Source organism: Nanorana parkeri, unplaced genomic scaffold (assembly GCF_000935625.1).
Source record: "Nanorana parkeri isolate BGI_ZX_2015 unplaced genomic scaffold, ASM93562v1 scaffold218, whole genome shotgun sequence".
NCBI classification, from domain to species: Eukaryota; Metazoa; Chordata; class Amphibia; order Anura; family Dicroglossidae; genus Nanorana; species Nanorana parkeri.
Window position 1 is genome coordinate 452,790 of NW_017306486.1, and position 21,910 is coordinate 474,699.

The following is a 21,910-nucleotide window of genomic DNA, read 5'->3' on the forward strand; positions in this document are numbered from 1 at the left end:
AAAGGCTCATACAGTGCATTTATTACTCTGTACTTTAGACAGACATTCACTTTTTTGGCCATTCCAGCAGCAAAGGGTTCCTTTTTGTAATAAACAATAATAAGAAAACATGAATCCCTTTTTTAGATTTCTCTTTTTAAGTGCTTACAGCATGAAATATATATATATCATTATATTTATAGACTGGTCATTTTTTTTAGACTTGTAAAAGTTTATATACAAAAATCAGCAGACCCCCAACCAGCGAGGATTGTCTTCCTGACTCAAACATTCTGGCACAATACAACAGGAACAAAACAAAAAAAAAGTAGGTGTGTGCTTCAGACATCTTGTGGATCTTCTCAGGCTCGGTTTAAAAGTGTTGACCTAGGAAGAAATACACGTTATATATTAACACCCCAAACCGCTGGGCAAGTGCACATACATTTGGCTTTATTTAACAAGTCAGTCCACCCAAAATAAACAAATGGGTCCTGGAGAGTGGAATCACTCACTGTGGTCTCTTGTGTCTATGAGGGGTTCAGTGACTGCAATAATGCCTGGCCCTCTCCATCCCAAAATGTCCATTACTGGTGATATTGTGTACTGGTAATGCATGTTGCAGTCAGCCCCTATTGTACTCGGGTAAAGCAGATGTGATGCTAATCACTAAAATCTCCTACAAGCTGGTAATATTTCTAAAATCATTTATATTTTCTTAAATCTCCAGCCTTTAATAAAAGATCTGCTGATCCCCCTCCCCCCCTAAGACGCCTTGTTCAGGCACTTTCTGTTATGGGGTGTCCCTGTCTCCTTATTTTGGTCCTCGTTGTCACACAAGCTTTCAATGGAGACAAGTGGCCATTTAAACACAAATTGCACAGTCCTGGGCCACTGGTATCTCCTTCCGCCGACCCTTCTAAATGTCTTACAGCCATTGCTGGAGTACGTATATGTAGACAGAAGTGGCTGCAGGAGATCAGCAGCACTGTGATGCAAAAAAAAGCTCAAAACATGTACTTGGTCTAACAAATGGCAGTTGTTCATGATACACAATTGCTTTAGCAAACTAAATGCCATGTAGTTGGGGTTTACAACTACTTCTAACGGCTGGCCCTTTGAAGCCAAATACTAGGCCTATATCGGGACCTATGTTGTGTATAGAAGACCAGCACCCCAATCGGGACCTATATGTGTATATAAATAAATGTTTATTGCTACAAAGTAATTGAACACACCATCAAACATTGTTGTCATTTTAATGGGCAGAAGCTTTTTGATGGTGTTTTCAATTACTTTGTAGCAATAAACATTTATTTATATACACACGCTGGTCCCGGTGTTTCATGTAACCACCTTCATCAGGGATTCTATATCTCTGAGATCTCTTTTTACATTTATTGCTTTGGTTACAAGACCATGTAGATAACCTTGACTTATAACTCAATATAAAGGGATATACTGAGTGGATTCGGATCTCCAGAGAACACTACCCTTTTGTTTACTAGGCCTATATCCCCTAGGGGAGAAGGGTTGTAGCTATGATAGCCCACTAAATCATTTGCAAATGAATATCTCGCTTCTATGGCCAGTCGCATTAGTTGACGTAATTGCTATAGGCACTGCCCATTCCTGTCAAATTGGCAAAGCATCTATGACACTGGAGCAGCCCATTTACTATATGATAACTACTTCTGGCAAGAGTATAGTAACCCAGGGGCCATTGGCTGGTCTTCTAGCAGTTTCATTCCTTTTACAGCTGTTTTTCAGGCTGTGTACACACTGTCGTTCTGTGGTATGTGTTATGTACAGCAGTGCTGTTTATTCCTGATGGCACCCCAATGCACCTTGCCAACACACTAATATGCGTTACAAAAAAAACATACTTTTTTGTGCATTAGGCAACCAATTTAAATGAACGGGCTACCTTTATGTATCATACCTTGACACGTAACATCACATGTGTTAGGGAACCTCAACAGTGTAAACCCAGACTTGAGGTGAATGCTCAATAGACATATGGATACCCAAACTACAGCACATTTACATGCACCTGATACAGCTAACAGAGCTAAGCATTGAAATGGAAGTTCACCCTAAGATTACTCGGTGGACATTATGCCGCCATATAACACACGTACCTTGCCAAATACATAGCTTCATGTTTGACTTCTGTCTGCGCTTTGGTTGTCCAGTAATCAGCATTGGAAATTGCTAGCTGTTACCAAAGACACTAAACAACTTATGGTGTCGCTCAGCCCTCCTCATGCTATTTACATCTTTGACAGCATCAGGGCACAGAAGAAGAGCTTCTCAGTCAGGCTTCGCAATCGCAAGCTGTAGATAGCACGAAGGGGGCTGAGCGCCATCATTAGTTGTATGGTGTCGCTGGTAATAGCCGTCAGTGTCCAATGCTGATTCCTAGACAACCAGAACGTGGACAGAAGTCAACCATGGTGCTATACATTTATCAGTGTACATGTGTTACATGGCTGTGTAATGTTCAGTGAGTAATTCCAGGGTGATCTTCCACTTACATTGCAAAACACTGATAGAAACACTTTATTTCTGTGCATGCTCGCCCCAAAACATGCTAGGTAGCTTAAACCTGCATCATAGCAACAAAGGACATAAGGCTGCACAAGCTGCCTACAGTGGGCTCTAGGCACCTCTAGGCACCTCAGAAGTCAACCATGGTGCTATACATTTATCAGTGTACATGTGTTACATGGCTGTGTAATGTTCAGTGAGTAATTCCAGGGTGATCTTCCACTTACATTGCAAAACACTGATAGAAACACTTTATTTCTGTGCATGCTCGCCCCAAAACATTTCTGTCTCCTGCAATAAGATCAGTACATCTCTTCCATTCAGCCCTGAGCAATATTATACCAATCTTCTATCAGCTTCTAGAACTCTTATAACAGTGGTCAATGTGTACCTGAGAGTCTTCCAGCTGTCCTTCTCCATATGATTATCTGGACCCTCATTTTCAAAAGAAGCCACAAAGAGAGCTACAAAAATAAAAGGTAATTGTTACAAATGATGTGTGCATTGTATACACATTGTATTCACCAAGCTCTCATTCACTGACATTCATTTATCTCTTCAAATCTTTACCTTTTACCCTAAAGAAAAGTCTGTGCGTAGGAGAGGGAAAGAAAAAGTCATCCTTCCATGACAGTACATTGAATATCAAGCATCCCAAACACTGATTGTAGAGGTTTGGATAGTGAATGGGACCCAACTAGTGTGGAATGGCTTTATATTATACCCAGTATGACACTGAGTGGGCAAGTGTTTGAATAGATACAATTATCTTTGTTCAGGTAAAAATTTCCAATGCAATTCCTGTTAGGTCACATGCTTCTCATTGTAATACTATTCATGTCATGGCATTTCACATACAGGGAAGCACAGAAGATATTGACATTTCTCATGTATAGTTTATTGTTTACCATTTTGAATTATAATGCTGTTGAAAATAGTCCTGATTTATTGGGGGTAATGTGTCTTTTCTGCTTTAAGTGCCAGGAAGTAGTACAGTTCTGAAATGATAAATGCATTATGCTATGTACTGTACGATTAGGATAGTGTGTACTTTGGGCCATGAGGAGCTAGGCAGTGCACAGTTTACACTGTTCCCTCAGGGAATATTAATACATTGGACTGGGAATGTATTCAAAAGGGCCCACTATTATGATGGGTCAGAAAGGCTTAACGTAAATGTTTAGAGCTCCCAGGATCCATGTAACCTTCTCAGGGCAATAATATTTTACACTGGGGCACCAAGTCTAGTTATGCATGGCTCGAATGTTGTCTGATTACTGATGAATACGCCAAAACGTGAGCTGTGGGTAGACAAAAAGTCAATTAAAATCTTAACTGAGCGGTGTGAAAATTACTGGCCAAATAGAGATGGTTTCCTATTAGATGCGGTCACTGTTCAGAAAATCTGACAGCCATGGATGCTGTGGCTGTCTAAATGCAATAGCTGGCAGTGCCGATTCATCTATTCATGTTGTTTAGAGTGCATGGAGGATTCTATTGATTTTCTTGTGTTCAGCTTATAAATCATCTATTACTGGGCCACCAAGGGCATAGGCTACCAATAGGCTTTGTAAGAATGCACACACAATAAACGCATGACTGTGTATACTGGGTTTTGGGTACATGGGAAGGAAAAGGGATGCACTGCCTGCACACATGCTAACAGCTTGCAAAGGAACATGCCAGTGGAAGTGGATCTGGTTGTTTAGCTAATCTTTGATAAGACTGGTTTGCACAATCGCATAACACCACCTCAGCGTGATAGTGACTGGACATGCGCTCACCTTCTTCTGTATAAATTGGTGAAGTGAGAAGGTATGTCTGAATTTTCTTGTCTTTTTCAAATGGACATTCCACCTGTTTCCAGGTGAGGAAGTCGTGAATCTGCCTGGAGATCTCCATGAATTTCTGTAAGAGAAAGCCGGTATTTATATGTCACTGGGAAAACATGGCTGAACAAAACACTTGTGGAATGTGCAGTCATTAACAATAAGGCTGAAGGACGACACATGTTCATTTGATACATAAAGATCTCTACTAATTACTAGGAAGTAAAAAACAGAAATCACATCATTCTTCTTCTGAAACATGACAACGTTAAACCTATAATGTCAATGTTGCTGACAGCCAGGCGTATTGGTTGTGGTCTCCCCTCCGCTTTGTTGTGATCCAGAGAATAAATTGCACTCTTGCATACGCTACATGGCCTGCGATGTCAATCAGCATTCTATGGTGGAATAGGGATCAGTACACATGAGGGGAATTTATCACAATTGGGGCAGACAGAATATGGAGCAGGTACCGTGGAAATCAGCATCCACCTTTCATTTTCAAAGCTTGACTGAGCAAAGAAGAGAGAAGCTGATTGGTTGCCATGGCAAGTGCTCCAGAGTTTTGATAAATTCCACCCCCCAGTGTAGAATATGAAAGCCCAGTTAAGTAAAACCACGCAGGAACAATGAGATCAGCACTACATCTGTTAGGGCTCATGCAAAAGGCCATATGACAATACTTTTCCAGCATAACATGTGCTCTATACTCTGTACCCTTGTAATGTTTGTGCAAATCTACACACACATACAGAGTAAAGTACAAAAGGTGCTATAATAGCTGCTAGGATGCTAGGTAGCTTAAACCTGCATCATAGCAACAAAGGACATAAGGCTGCACAAGCTGCCTGCAACCTGGCAACAGTGGGCTCTAGGCACCTCAAGCTGTCTGCATACTTGCAACAATGGATGCTATGCAGCTAGAGCAGCCTGCATCCCAGCAACGATGGACGTTAGAAAGCTCAAGCTGCCTGCAACCTGGCAACTGTGGGCTCTAGGCACCTCAAGCTGTCTGCATACTTACAACAATGGATGCTATGCAGCTAGAGCAGCCGGCATCCTAGCAACAGTAGATGCTCTGCAACTCGAGCAGCCTGCATCTTAGCAATGATGGATGTTAGGCAGCAAAGAGCTGCCTGCATTCTAGCAACAAAGAACTCCAGGCAGCTCGAGATGCCTGCATTCTAGGAGCAAAGGGCTCCAGGCAACTTGAGCTGCCTGTGTCCTAGCAGCAATGTACTCTAGGTAGCTTGAATTGCCTGTATCCTGGCATTGGAGGATGCCCTGCTGCCTAGTGTCCTTTATTGCAAGAACAAAGGCCGCTCCAATAGAGTGCATTTGCATTGTATGCATGTAAACAGCACAAACATTTACATACGTACAGAGTATGATACAATCATACACAGGAACTCAGATGTAGATCTTTTTATTTTGATCTTATGGACCGTAATGCTGCACAAGTTTACTGATCTTTACGCACTGTGTACATAGAACATAAAAGCTGCTATACTGCCTCAACATACCAAACCTGTTGCTGAAACTTTATTTGGCCCATTTCAGGCAAAAACCGCTTGCTGCAAACATGGGATGTTATGCAAGTGTGTGTGTGTGTGTGTGTGTGTGTGTGTGTGTGTGTGTGTGTACAAATGCATTTACTTTACCTTAAAATTGATGTGTCCATTAGGTAAACGATTGGAATGGATTTTGTGCAGGAAGAAGATATCTTTGATGAACAGGTTGAAAACTGGGATAACAATTTTCTCCCGGCTGCTGTTAGCACTGTGAGACCTTTGTGTCGCCCCCTGGAGTGCTGTGCGGTAATTGCAGAAATTACTGGATGGATCCATGTGATGCTACCAATTGGAGAAAAACATAACAGCTTAATAGCACTATAATCCCATAACATGCATAAGTATATAAATATTATCACAGAGCCTCAGCAAACTGTATGAATTAACAAATAGCAAACTGAAGAGACATATTGCACCCACTACGCAATTAACAATTTATGAGGCAGAAGACTATACGAGTCCCAGTATACAGTAATACATAAAGCAGCAAAGGTTTACTATGGATCAGATGTGCATTATACTGCAAAGTCAAAGCTAGTACGCTTCATGTCACACACAGCTGCAGTCATAAAAGCAATGTTGATACATAACGTTTGTAGTATTCAGATAAAATAGTAATTGCAGTAGTATGACTACTTAATATACTTAATAAGAGTGAGCTGTACAATCAGAATAATAAAAACGTCTCGGCTGTCATTTTCTTTGTGGCCACTAGAAGGTGCTATAGCTCAGTTTTTCCCACCAATAACATATAATTATAGGTTATAACTGTAGATGAAATAGGTGAGAGGTCACAGTGTTCTAGCAAGTAATAAGGGCCTATTCAGATCTTTCTAGTCTGCTGCAGTGTATTAATGCATGTGCATTATATTGTGCATTAACATGTTTTGCATCAAGGTAGCCCATTCATTGGAATGGGATGGTAATGCGCCAAAACAGACAGAAAACTGGACTTGCAGTTTTTTCAAGGACTTCTTCACTGTGTACCTATTAGAATTTTTAGTGGAACACAAAGTGAATACACAACAATGCATACAGTCACTGGGTCATGTCACAGTAGGCAGTATATGCAGTCACTGGGTCATGTCACAGTGCATAGTATATGCAGTCACTGGGTCATGTCACAGTGCATAGTATATGCAGTCACTGGGTCATGTCACAGTACATAGTATATGCAGTCACTGGGTCATGTCACAGTGCATAGTATATGCAGTCACTGGGTCATGTCACAGTAGGCAGTATATACACTCACTGGGTCATGTCACAGTATGTCGTATATACACTCACTGGGTCATGTCACAGTACATAGTATATGCAGTCACTGGGTCATGTCACAGTAGGCAGGATGTGCAATCACTGGGTCATGTCACAGTAGGTAGTATATGCAGTCACTGCGTCATGTCACAGTACATAGTATATGCAGTCACTGGGTCATGTCACAGTACATAGTATATGCAGTCACTGGGTCATGTCAGAGTAGGCAGTATATGCAGTCACTGGGTCATGTCACAGTAGGCAGTATATGCAGTTACTGGGTCATGTCACAGTAGGCAGTATATGCAGTCACTGGGTCATGTCAGAGAAGGCAGTATATGCAGTCACTGGGTCATGTCACAGCAGGCAGTATATGCAGTCACTGGGTCATGTCACAGTAGGCAGTATATGCAGTCACTGGGTCATGTCAGAGAAGGCAGTATATGCAGTCACTGGGTCATGTCACAGCAGGCAGTATATGCAGTCACTGGGTCATGTCACAGTAGGCAATATATGCAGTCACTGGGTCATGTCAAAGAAGGCAGTATATGCAGTCACTGAGTCATGTCAGAGAAGGCAGTATATGCAGTCACTGGGTCATGTCAGAGAAGGCAGTATATGCAGTCACTGGGTCATGTCAGAGAAGGCAGTATATGCAGTCACTGGGTCATGTCACAGTACTCAATAAACAGTACGCAGTCATTCGGTCATGTCACATTAAGCAGTTTATCACCTTAGCACTGAAGACACTACAATGTGACTGTCCTCTCCATTGAAGGTTTTTGTGTGGTAAAGTAGTCAAGTACAGTTTACATTTATAAAACTACACAAGGAAAACACACAAATTCATATGTATTCATATAATACAATCTCGTCCTACCTCTAGTACATCAAACTTGGCTGTTTTGACTTTCGACCATGTCTTCTTAAGCCGTGCAACAGGGCTGAGGTTCATCCCAGCTATAACCAAAGACATGAGGCATAAGAAAATCGGATTCTGAATGGTCAGCTTAGCAGTCAGAAACTGAATGTGATCAACATTCTGTAACAGCATTCAAGCAAAGAGCAATACAATAAACTTGTGCATTATTCTCTTAAGAATGGCAGCTTTTAGGACATATTGCAAGAACACAGAGCAAGAAGACTAAGCAGCCCTTTGCCACTGCTACAAAGAACATGACCATGAAGTTGTCAGGAAAAGACCGCTAGATGACTTTCAGTGTAGGAACTGGAGTGAGGGTGGAGTGTGATGTACATCCATGCCTCTGCTCCTCTTCTAGTTTAGGTGCTGGTTTAATTTGTATTCTTCCAGTTCTGGTTAGTGTTGCCCTCCAGCATTCTCTGAGGGGACTCAAAGGGGCAGCAGGACCTACAAATGCTCCTCCAACACATGAAACCAGTGAATCAGCAAAACAGAAGTGTCTCTCCACTCAATTTGTTCAGCGGGCTTCCCTCTGAAGTAAATGTAATCAGTCAAATGGCCCACAAGCACACTGCCTCTGCTATACGGGTCACCTAATACCAGGCCGAATGTAAATCTCTTGCTTAGCCATACTTCATTTTCTAATCCTTCATATTAATTACAAGTACAATATATAAAGCTTATAGTAAGTGCATCCAAAGAAGGAGTTTCGCTGAGCAAGGTCAATCATTTCCCAATCTGTGCACATTGCACATCCATCATTTACCACACAGTGTTTGTGCATCACCCATTTCAGCAATCATTTGTTGTCAGGCTCAGTATGGCTCACAGCAGCTTGTGATATACTGGATGAAAGTGACTTATATTTAAGGCCTGGGGACCTCTGATTAAGATGGAGTATAATTACCAGATAAGCAGATATAATCATTAAAAAATAAATTAAAAAACACAACTTACAGATGATGGCCATCATAGAGTTGAAATTTCCAATGTTAAAACATTCCCGGGCTACATCTATGAAGAATTCCATCACCCTTGTCCTTTGTTTCTTCTTTACCACCTACAGAACACAAGACATCAATCATGAATAACAATGTACCATCAGTGGTCATTCTCCAGTCATAGGATTCTATGCCTCATTCACACTCTACTATGTGCACACAGACATTTTTACGGGTACAGCGACCTTTTCAATATATTGTTAATGTTCATTCATTCTGCAATTCCCCTTCATGTAAGGAATGCTAGTTCCCTGGCTGTCAATCTGATGCTTTGGTTTTGATGCTTTCTGAGTCGCTGACCTGGAACAAGTATAGAAATATGGAATGCTGAGAATTTTCTATCACACATTTACAGCATGCTTGTTCCAAGTCTGAGCCTCAAAAGTATTTAAAGAGAGCCTGTCACCAACCTAAAATTGCAAGGAAACGCATACAAATAAATCAAGAATTTTAATTACTTGCAGTGTTTTACTTTTTTTTTTATAAACAATGTTTTATTAGCCTGCAATGTTCCTTTAAACTTGCTTTAGAATAGTCAATTTTCTAGCATGGTCCCCTCTCTCCTTTGCCTGTCATAGCTCTCGCCTCTTCTGGGTGCCTGGCTACAGTTTGTGCTGACCCAGCTCCTCTGCACCCTACATAACCTTTTGTGTAGCAACCAGGGAAGAAGCATAGAGAAACACTATAGAGTGTCACTTGAGTGACAGCGCTGTCTGCTGGGACTGTTGATAGATAATACAATAGAGGCACTATGCAACAGTCACAGGGATTTTGGATGTCTACATAAGGGAGCCATTTACAGATAAATAACATGCCTAACACATGGTAAATGCACATACAGTCTTATGAGAAGATTGTTGTCAAAACTAATGGTCTGGGGACAGGTCTCTTTTAGGTAGGCATCACCGGTCCACAAGCATTCTTAAAAGCAGGTAGCAATGGCAGCCCCTGTACTTCTTGTGGTTGATTTACTAATAGGCTGTTCACGTTGCAAGGGAATTGGCACTTTGTAGCGGAAGGTTTCCTTAGCTTGGTGAATGTGGTGATATTTCACTTTGCAAAGTATACCCAATCATGTGTAAGGGAAAAAAAAAAAAACATTTTTGCTTGCACTTGATTAGATAATCGGAGTCAGAAGAACTTCCCCTGCAAAGTGCAAATTCCCTCGCAATGTGAACAGCCTTATTGCCTTTAGTAAATCAATCCCCTTATGACAGGTGCACTGTAACAATTGTATGCAGTGTCATTAAGTTTTCAATCCTTTTCAAGCTTCCTTGTCACTGTACAAACAAATCGGAATAGGCCTTGCATTTTTATTGCCTGTATTGAGCAAACACAGAAGGACAGCATTTTGTATTTGTTAAACATAACACTAACATTGATGTGGACATATGTAATATGTCTAATGTAGACAAATAAAAAGTTGCACTGTGTTTCTATTTTTAACCGGATCAAAAACTGAAGTGATGGTCTCTGCAGCCAGAAGTATGAAGTGCTGAATGGAAGACAGTTTCTAAGAATTAACAATGGGCGCCACTCTGCGGCTTGAGCATTTATTGGTGAAAAAAGGAAGTTACATTTCACAGCTCGCACTGACACCATACACAGAAGAAAACAGAAGGCAAGTCATAGAATGACTGTGGAAATGACATTTACACAACAAAAACAATCATAATGCAAATTACAACTAAGTGGACCTATCATTTGGGTAACATTGTATAATCCAGTGTTTCCTAAAATACATTGGGATGTCTATTTTCTCATAAGCCCAATACATTCCTTATATATGGCTCATGGAATGCTCACTGCAATACATCTATTAGTTTGCTGCAAAGATGAGATACAACTGACTTAATATTCACCTATTCCCAATAAAACTGAAAGGATCTTTTCTCTTACAAAAGTATTTCACTTTCACTGGGAAGGATCTGGTATGATGGGTTGTGGCTGTTCTGTCACTCACTTCATAAAAGCATAATAAAGTACCGCTGACATAACAAGAAAATCTGGCCCAGATCCCTTGTTATTAAGATGACTACTGAGATAATAAAAGTAGTATGAGGTCACTGTCGCATACAACTCACCCTGCAGATTTCTGTCGCTACCAGCATGCTGAGGCAGTTAAACCAGTTGTCGTAGGCTTCTAGGTTATAGGTCTTGGTAACATCACTTCGGCACTGGTGAAAAATACGAGTATCTAATTTAGTAACAAAAGCACATGGGTATGAAGGCTGTGTTCTCAAGACGGAAATAAAAAAAAGCGCTACATCCAAACTGGAACCCCGTAACGTTTCCCACAAAGATGGTTAGCCTTTGAGATTATCATATTTTAATAACTGAAATCCCCAACATGCATATCTGATCAGAATCTGTACCTGCAACTGCCATTTTTATAGTCTTACTTCCACTTTCCTTACAACCGCTGTACAGGGAGTCTAAATACAGTAAATTCCCAGTTATCCGGAATCCACGGGGAACGGTAGATGCCGGATAACAGTACTTCCCGGTTACTCAGCTCTGGCAAGACAGAGCACTGCTGTGCGAGGGCAGGAAGCTGCGTTTCTGAACTGATAGAAGAATACATTTTTGGGGGAGTACAGGACTATAAAGAGATAAAAGGGTTTGACATTTCAAATGGGCTTTAAAAACTAGGTATAGTGTATGTCATATTGTCCATTCATTTCAAGTCTAATTAATTATCAAACAGAGTTTAAAATTGGATGAAAATGAAATAGAAATATGGCTTTATTCTGGACACAATGTTAAGTGCACTGCTTAACTTACTACCATACCTTGTGGTTATCCTTATCCAAGGAGTCCATGTGAGTTATAATCTGCATGAGATCCTCGGGATAAATGTTTCCTAACCGTTCCTAAAACAAGACAATAAAACACAAAAAGGGTTATCAAAGGAATGTAATTCTCTAGTCCTATAAAACAGCTGTTCGGTGAGGTGTGCCCATGTTCTAGCTGAGGAGCGTGTGGGTCCCTTAAAAGGAAACCTGTCCTGGCATTACATGTTCTGATAAAGGGGAGCATGGTGGGGTGGAGATGATATAAAGAAGCTAATAAGGGGTGCACAGCGTGGTGCAGGTGAAAAGAGCTAATAAGTGGGTGCACGTTGGGGTGAATCAGGTGAAGACAAGCTAATAAAAGGGGTGCATGGTGGAATGAAGGTAGAAAAAAGCTAATAAAGGGGTGCACTGTGGTTTGAATCAGGTGCAGACAAGCTAATAAAGGGGTGCTCAACTGGATGAAGAAGCTGGAAAGAAGCTAAAAATGTGGGGTGAAAAATGTGAAAAGAAGCTAATAAAAGGTGTGTACAGTGGGGTGAAGAATGTAGAAAATAGATAATAAAGGGTGCACGGTGGGGCGAAGAATGAGGAAAGAAGCTAATAGAGAATGGTATAGTGGGGTGAAGAAGGCGGAGAGAAGCTAATAAGTGGGTGCACAGAGGGGTGAAGAAGGTGGAGAGAAGCTAATAAGTGGGTGCACAGGGGTGTAAAGAGAAGCTAATAAGCGAGTGCACAGTGGGCAACCATTTTAGCATGAGAAGCTCAAGAGTCAGTTGGGTTTGGCAGGTGAGACCCCAGTGAAAAAGTGTGGGATCACTGACCTTACTAACCCCATCAAATCTTCTAACATTATCTAGTACCAGACTCACCAATTCGATTGTCGTAAGCTGCTGGGCTAAGATGAGTGGATCTCCACACACACTCAGGATGTCCTTTTGGGCAGACTGGGGTTTAGCTTTAAGAATAGTCCCTTTATCAGTGACTGGTTGGCGGATCTTCTCTCGGACCTCCTGGTACTGGCCCCGCGTGGACAGGGCGAGGAGCACATTCTGCATCATCTGACTGATGCTCTTCTTGATTGTTCCATTCTCCTAAACAAACAAGTACAAAAACAATTGACTACATTGCACAGAGAATGCATATAACAACCAAGTAACACAGCTATAATTTCATAATCCTATTGTGCTCCTATGGTCATTGACACATTTCTTTAGGTGAAAGACCTGGGCTATGTGTATGTATGCCTCACCAGGAAACACAGACCTCAGTGTGCCCTGTAAGGGTAGGAGATGGTACTCCCTCAACAGCTGCCCAGCCGCAGCTCAGCTTCCGATTACTGACTGTGGAAGGAACCTTATGAAGCAAGGTCATTGCTAGCTGTATAAAATCCTCCCAAATCGTATTGTTTACTGAATGGAGGCAACGAACTTCGGAATACAAATGAACTTATTGTTTATTAGCAGCGTGTGCACATTATGTTTTCGCGGCTGGAGCACTGTTGAGGGCAGATGGTACAGTGATGATGTCCAGGAACAGCATTCACTCTGAATCAGCTTCTCAAACAGATAACAAAAGCCCCTTTCTTAGTGCTTGGCTCGTGCCGGCAGGAAGAGCGGATGATAAATGAAATGGAGACTAATTGCGTGAAATTATCTGTCTTTCTGCATCTGAAGCGGAGCAGTGCTTTCATTACTCTGACGATCCAGCGGCTAACTTGCTGCCGCCATCCTTTATGTTTTAGATTATGGCTGTTAAAAACAATAAAGCGGATTAACCCCCTCGGGTCTGCTTTGCCTGTCTGAGATGAGGACACAGGTGATGTAGTCTCAAGTAGAAATGTTAGGTACACTGCAGTAACCCCTAGTATCAGATTTGATTAAACTGAGTGCTGAATGGTGGCTGTAGTTAAGTGCTCTTTTGCCTTGCTAATGAATACTTACCATGATTCTGAGTCACTCTATTTGTATAGCAAGGCCATGTGTTTTTAATGGATTGAAATCAATCTGTTATTGCTATCTGTACAAACTTTGTTTTACAAAGAAAACTTTAATACACAACAAAGGGTTCCCACAGCAGTAGGGGTTAGCTGAAAAGGGAGCTGCTTGCTTTCAGGCTATGTCTGCACAGCTGGAACTCAGGACTGAGCCCTCTGATAAGGTATGAGTCACTGAGATGAGCAACTGCTGAGGAGTCATGGAACTGTGTAAACAAAAAGCTAATACTCCTAATACTCTCATACTAATGATTTGGGAGGCGGGAGGAATGGCTCTTGATCACATTATTGCTGACATAGCCTGTGATTAGCTGTCACAATGATCATTTGCTATAGAATTCTCCCCAATGTTTTTCTCCTCTGTAAGAAGAAAGAGATACATTGTATATTTTTCTTCTTGCTAGGGGAAAAGAATGTAGACAAACAAAACAGTCTGCATGAATAAAGATAAAATAGTAAGATTGGGGCCTGACCTAGGCTAGTGCCGGTGTCAGCGTGTCTTCCTGTTCTGCTGCATTATAGAGTGGAAAGGAACATGTTAGAATGGAAGTGACTGGGGGGGGGCTAGTGCTTCTCACCTCATCACACTGTGTGATTCTCTGGGCGATCTCCTTCAGCTCTTTCCTGGCCCTCTCATCTTGGAAATCGAAGGGAAACGTCTCTGTCCACTCTCTCAGAAGTTGGATGATCTTAGCAGCAAAAGATTTCAGCTTGGCCTGTGGATTTCAAAAGACAAGAAAATTAGGCATTAGGGATATGTTACTGATCAATCATGTACGACTTGAAATAATGCCAATACATTGTATCTTCAGGAAAATTAGGGAGGGGTCAGAACTCTCATACACCTATTATGTTGGTAATATTGTCTGGGCTCTATATCATTGGGAAAAAAGTACCACAGTGATTAAAGAGGAACTCCAGCTATTAACAAAACTAACCCTTGCTGTGGGGCTACACCCTCACTGCAAGGGTTAACTGCTCCTTTTGGTCTAGGGGCCGGAATACAGAAGATATACTCACCTGATCCTCGATCCTGCGGCAGAGACTGCATACCCCCCCCCCCTCCATCCGGCTGTGGTATGCCCCTCAGAGACATGATGATGTCAGCGGGGCTTAGACTGCTGGAGTCTGTGGGAGAAGAGGCTTCGTGGACCGGTCTAGCAGTCTAGAGGGACCGAGCATCAGGTGAGTATACCTGCAGATCAGGTGAGTATACATCCAACCCTAGACCAAAACAAGGGCAGCCACACTGCAAGGGTTATTTCGTCAATTCCTGGAGTTCCTCTTTAAAGAGGTTGACATAAAGCCTGACACTGTTGACCTCTTCTAAAAATGCACATTGTCTGGCAGTCATGCAAAATCTCTTGCTTCGATACAGAGAGTTTCTGACCCTAAACAAGTCTGTAAATAAGGACTCCCAATTTTCCTTGTTCCAGGTCTGCGACGCTGAATATATTAAAGCCAGAGGTCAGCAGAGCAGTCAGAAAACTCCTATTTTCAGATGTCCATCTCAGCAATGGCAGCCTCTGTATTTCTGTTATGACAAGTTGACATTATTATATCGTTCAGAATAATCAGCAGTATGTAATCCTATGTGGATTGGATGCCCGTTCAATTGATCAGGAATGAAGATCGAATAGGCATCCTGACCCAATACAGCTATAGCCTGCGCTCCTCACTCTATGGATGAGATGGTATGCCAGACACTGATAACTGGATCTATCGGAACATGTACTCTCAGAGAAAAGTTGGAGTGCTCACCATCTGGGACAAAAAGGCCGTGAGTGAGAGGAGGAGGGGGCCACCCACATACCTAGCCAACCAGCAATGCATGGTCCATGTACATAGCACCTATATAGCAGTTATACAGGTGTCACTGGCCCATATAAACACGCATTTCATGATAGTCTTCCAGAGAGGAGATAGAACTAGGACTACTCTCCAGGAGGTCAAAACATCTTCATTTATAAGGTTACTAAACTATATTGTTTTCTATGATCCGGTGACTGTTGCTGCATAAACATTGCTGCCCCTAGGATACAAAAGGCAACCTACTGTGTGACAGTTTACATGCCTTAATAATTACATTTCCTGCTACATTTTCTATACCGTACTTGTAAAAACACAAGAAGCCTAATGGGCACACTATACAGGTAATAAATACAGCAATCTGCTTTGTGTCACATATTCCAGATCTGTGGCTAGGCCATGCCTACACAGGGGTCAGTGGCTTTGTCTGCCTACAAATAGCTCCAACAGCAGTAGGAGGAAAGCAGGGTATGAGTCACAAGTCCTCGCGTCTGTGTCATGTGTCACTTTGCATTAATGTGAACATGTTTAGTAGTTAACAGGGATGATGTCACAGGCCTGGGCTCAGGGTGAGCAGCGCTCCCGCCCTGAAATCTAAGAACCAGCCAAAAACCATCAATGTTTCCTGCCGACAAACATTCTGCTATCGATATCTGAATTCCATTATTTTTATATCACAAAAATCACTGTTAGTGTATGACACTGCAAAGGAGTCCTGACAACTAGCAAAGCACAAGTGCCCATAGAAACCAAGATTTCCCATTGCATAAAATCCTCATTTTTCCATTTTTTGTTAAACTGATGCTTAACCCCTTTATTACCAGATTTGCTATTTGCCAACATTTTGTGAACAGTAATTTTTGCTGTCCATGTACAACTCTAATCATCTCCTGCACACAGGGACATTATATATATATAACACAAATATAGGTGATATTTATATTTTGTGTGTATTACTTGGTCACAATATAAGCATGCACTTTTCAGTTTACCATGGGGTCTACTTAAAAAAAACATTTGATGGCTCTTTCCTCCAGTGAAACATGATGTACATTCATTCTGTGCAAGTAAACCAGCTGTTGTGAGAATGGGGCAAAAACGAATGTTCCTATTGTAATTTCTCTTCTGGGCGAATGTGTTTCAATAGGGAACATACCGCATTATGGCCATTAGCTGAAGCTGAGGATCATAGGAAATAATTACATGTGAAAAACAGCATATCATTCAAGAGAACTCTGGAAAGAACGAGCCTATAGAGGTAACCATTGCGATCACTATCATAGTATCAGTGGTTACATTTATATGATCATTTCCTCCAATGGTCTCTTGAATTGTAACATTTTAAGGGTTATTCACTTCTCCTACCTTCTCCAAACTCTTCACCCTTTGTGAATATTATCTCATTGCTAACATGTATTTATTTCCTATGATCCTCAGCTCCCTCTAGTGGCCATAATGTGGTATATTCTCTATTCACTTTTACCCCATTCTCACAACAAATGGGTAAGATACACAGAATGAATGTACCTGCTGTTTCTCTGGATGAACAAGCTATGCAATGTTTTTATACATAGACCCTGTAGTGTGTTACACAAGCAAATAAGGAAAGGGTCTGCAGGGTAAAATGCCATAAATACTATATATTTTTAATTCATCTTGACTGTACATGTATATTATAAAAGGTAAGAGATCATGTTTCTCCTCGACAACTGAATGAATTTTTTTCTTTGCGGTTGTTTTACTGTACAAAAACATATAATGCAGTAAGACACTTCTGCTATTTGTAGAATTACACCACTTGTGTTACTTGTTGCCTGTAAACTGATAAGACCCACAAGCAACAGAGTGCAACAAGCCATTAGTCACACGATTACCGGCCGGTCAGCGTGCTCCATAACTGGGACCTGCTCTCATTGGATCCTGGCAGAATCTCAAAGGGCCCATTCATACCTAAGCATTTTGCTGCATGATTCCTGAAGCGTGACAACGCTCAAGATGAAGAATCTTATCATTCTCAATTGCCTGAGCGCTATGTTGCTTGTCACCTGTTGTGTGAAAGTTGAAAAAGTACATGAGCTTCTTTTGGGGTGTTTTTGTCCCCATAGCATTGAATGGAAGCACCTAAAAAAATGCTTCAAAAACATGTGCGTTCTTCAGGCGTCTCTATTACTAAGTCTATATGGCCAAAAATGCATGATTCTGCTCCTGTACTACAAGGCATGCGTTTGCATGTACAAATGGGCTACATTGCCTGGCTACACTCGCGCTTCGGTGTGAAGGGGGCCTTAAACTGTGGGTCAGAAATGGCTGACATCGGGAGGACACACAGAAGGACAGCACCCAATAGTAGATCTGTTTCCTGAGGTCAATAAGAGGATAAGCCCAACAATGTAGCTGGAAGGGGACACACGTGTAAAAACTTCACACTGTATGTACATAAACACGGCCCAGTCAGTCGGTGTTTGCAGTGACACGGGGAGGCTAGAAGGAAGTGGTGTGTAGGCAGACATATAATTAGACTGTTGCTTCCTGTGGAAGTCACTTGTCATACCATGCAAGCCCCCTCCCCGTGGGCCGCGCCGCCCCCCGTTCTATACGTCACACACACACATACTGAACACAAAACATACCATACTGGTACATGAGAAAGCTGTTCACACTTTCACTTATGCCGTGTGGAAAGTCTGAGGAAAGCCACATGCATGAGAGTGACGTCCACATATTAAACAGCCCACAAAAAAGGGCACGGGGAAATTCTACAGACAATTAAAGTCAAACTCTGTGATATTTACTGTAAAAAATGATCCACTGAATGCATGTTTATGTACTGCAAACCCAGTAGGTGTATAGCTTGGAATTGGGGCAGCCATATTTGATTACATATGTACGCTCTGCTTCATGCATAGCAGGGCTGCACAAGGTTATGTCCTGTTGATTCTTTTATTGTAATGGACATTCCCCACTCAGGGTCAGGCTGTGTGAAATCAGTTGACCCTCTGCAGTCTCTAGTGTCTGCCCATTTAAAAAAAAGATCCTATGACCTAACTTGTCAAGGATTGTGATCAAATTAGGAGAACTTCTTGCTTAAAATAATACACACCAATTGGTAATGCTTACATATGGACTTTTTGGTTCATGTGAATTTTAACGACAGGTCCTCTTTAATGGCTAGCCATTGCTGAGAGTATAATGTGGCTACCTTAAGCATATATACATATATCAGTGTCCAGTCCTGTAGCATCAGTGTCACTGCAGCATTGGCAATATACACTGAATCACTACGTCCTATGGAGAAGACAGAAGGAATTCTATTATTGTACGTGACTGTGCGGCCCCAGGCATTGGGCCAAGGGACAATCTCCATCACATTTAATGTAAGCTGACATGTCATGGCCCCTAAAGGGTGTCATGTCTGTGGCTTATCATGAAAGTCAGGTTCATACTGTATATACTATATATAAAGCATTTACATTTACTCTGAACTCCAATACCAAATAATGCACATATGTATTTAATAACAAACCATTGTATTTTTAAATGTAACTAGCATAAGCACTTAAAAGTGACTTGATATCAGCCTTTTGGAATACACTGTACATTCCGACTTAGGAGAGGGAGAAGTAATACTGGGAACCAATCAGGGGTGCAAATATGTTAACAAGAAACATGCTGAGACTAGGAGGAAGCAAAGAGCTGCCCTCAAAGTCTGTTGCTGCTCCCTCGCTGTCCAATCAGAAGCGACCAGGCTGTATTGCTAAAGTGCAGTAGAGAAAAAGGACTTACTGCGCTGTTACATAGTAACATAGTATTTGAGGTTGAATAAAGACATTAGTCCATCAAGTCCAACCTATTAGGATCTCATTCTAGGAGTACCCGTACCCCTGTATATTACGGTCCCTTAAGAAATCGTCCAAAAGTTTCTTGAACAATTCCACATTATTTGCTGAAATCACCGCCTGTGGCAGTGAGTTCCAGACCCTAACTGATCTTACTGTGAAGAACCCCCTTCGCCCCTTGTGCTGGAATTTTTTTTCCACCAATTTTAGGTGATGGCCTCTAGTTTTTGTAACGGAGTTAATTTTAAACAGTTTATCGCTAATGTTGCTACCACCATTAAACATTTTGTACATGGAAATCATATCCCCCCTTAATCTCCTCACCTCTAATGTGAACATGTTTAAATTTAGTAGCCTCGTCTCGTAGCTCTGGTCCTCCATGCCCCTAATTAGTTTGGTTGCCCTTCGCTGGACTTTTTCCAACTCAAGGACATCTTTTCTTAGTACTGGTGACCAGAACTGGACCGCGTACTCCAGATGAGGTCGAACCAATGATCTATAAAGTGGCAAAATTATAGACTTGTCCCTGCAATACATCCCCTTTTTAATACAGGACAAGACCCTGCTAGCTTTGTTTACAGCAGCCTGGCACTGCAAACTACCTTTCAGTTTGTGGTCTACAATGACCCCCAAATCCTTCTCCATTTCTGACTTCCCCAGCGGCATACCCATAATTGTATAACCCATTTGTTTATTTTTAATTCCAAAGTGCATTACTTTGCATTTAGCGACATTAAACCTCATCTGCCACATTAATGCCCACTCCCCTATTTTATCCAGGTCCTCCTGTAATGTTATAGTGTCTAAGTCCGTGTCTATTACCCTCCCTATTTTGGTGTCATCCGCAAACACGGAAATATCGCTGTTAACACCCTCCCCGATGTCATTAATAAATAAGTTGTGTGGCAGACCTGTATAAATCTCAGGACTGGCTGGAGAGAAATCCAAATCATTTGGCAGGTAACACGGTTCTCATATATGTATTTCAAATGTGTAGCTGCTTGCCTAAAGTTCAGTTTTAGGCCTTTATATTTACTTTATTTCCCTGGAAATACTGAGAGGATTAGCTTACGCAAGCCTCTTTTTCATCATGATAATAGTTTTTACTTAAAAAAGAGATCTATAAGATATACAGCACTGTATATAGACAATAAGAAAATGTACAATATATATATTTATGTTAATATTTTGGAACATATCTTCTAGGCAAGCTTCTGTTCCTTTATTTTCTATGGTGCATACACAGGCAGTATGGGACCCCTGTGAGGCCGGTGCATGCCTGCAGTGAGGCACATCAGTCTTTTTTACCTTGTCAGCCTCCGTCCCAGCTTCCAGCTGTTGTTTCTGTTTGATGCAGATCTGTCCCACTTTCGCAAGGATCTCATAGGGGTGGATGAAGACACGTGAGCTCAGCAGGAAGGTGAAGATATACGTTCTCTAAGGGGGAGAAGCAGATGTGAAATGATAAGATGTATAGTTCAGACCACTATGGTGACAACCGTGGTTTACCTTACACAGTTACAGCCGGGGACTTAATCTCTACATTACTCTCTACATTTTTGGGTACAAGATCTACAACCCTCCATAATATCTATAATATTCAGATATTGTACACAATACAAACACATGGCAGCTATAATATTAGCTTGAAGAATCAATACAAGGAAACACAACTTTGTGTCTGCATGTCAGTCTCACCTCCTCTGGTACATACTTACACCTATGACTACTTCAAAGTCTCTCCTCCAGTGTTACCCTTACATCTAGTACAGTCTTCTCCAGTGTTACCTATACCTTACATCTAGTACAGTCTTCTCCAGTGTTACCTATACCCTTACATCTAGTACAGTCTTCTCCAGTGTTACCTATACCCTTACATCTAGTACAGTCTTCTCCAGTGTTACCTATACCCTTACATCTAGTACAGTCTTCTCCAGTGTTACCTATACCCTTACATCTAGTACAGAGTCTCTCCTCCAGTGGTACCTATACCTTACATCTAGTACAGAGTCTCCTCCAGTGTTACCTATACCTTACATCTAGTACAGAGTCTCTCCTCCAGTGTTACTTATACCCTTACATCTAGTACAGAGTCTCTCCTCCAGTGTTACCTATACCTTACATCCAGTACAGAGTCTCTCCATCTAATACAGAGTCTCTCCGCCAGTGTTACCTATACCCTTACATCTAGTACAGAATCTCTCCATCTAGTACAGAGTCTCTCCTCCAGTGTTACCTATACCCTTACATCTAGTACAGAATCTCTCCATCTAGTACAGAGTCTCTCCTCCAGTGTTACCTATACCCTTACATCTAGTACAGAATCTCTCCATCTAGTACAGAGTCTCTCCTCCAGTGTTACCTATACCTT

The 21,910-nt window shown here is 41.6% G+C and overlaps 1 protein-coding gene across 3 annotated transcripts in view; it reads right to left on the minus strand.

Annotated features, from left to right (window-relative positions):
• Positions 1–190: 190 nt before the first annotated feature.
• RASGEF1A (RasGEF domain family member 1A) overlaps positions 191–21,910 on the minus strand; it is a 264,654-nt gene continuing 242,934 nt past the window's right edge. For all 3 annotated transcript variants that reach the window (XM_018555935.1, XM_018555934.1, XM_018555936.1), the window contains 11 exons: positions 20,848–20,976; positions 14,473–14,610; positions 12,771–12,992; positions 11,899–11,979; positions 11,191–11,283; positions 9,063–9,165; positions 8,064–8,143; positions 6,020–6,211; positions 4,314–4,437; positions 2,921–2,993; positions 191–366 (listed from right to left, as the gene is read on the minus strand). In XM_018555935.1, the coding sequence (XP_018411437.1) occupies positions 342–366; positions 2,921–2,993; positions 4,314–4,437; positions 6,020–6,211; positions 8,064–8,143; positions 9,063–9,165; positions 11,191–11,283; positions 11,899–11,979; positions 12,771–12,992; positions 14,473–14,610; positions 20,848–20,976 (1,260 nt within the window). In that variant the 3' untranslated portion in view covers positions 191–341. The remainder of the gene's footprint in view (positions 367–2,920; positions 2,994–4,313; positions 4,438–6,019; positions 6,212–8,063; positions 8,144–9,062; positions 9,166–11,190; positions 11,284–11,898; positions 11,980–12,770; positions 12,993–14,472; positions 14,611–20,847; positions 20,977–21,910) is intronic.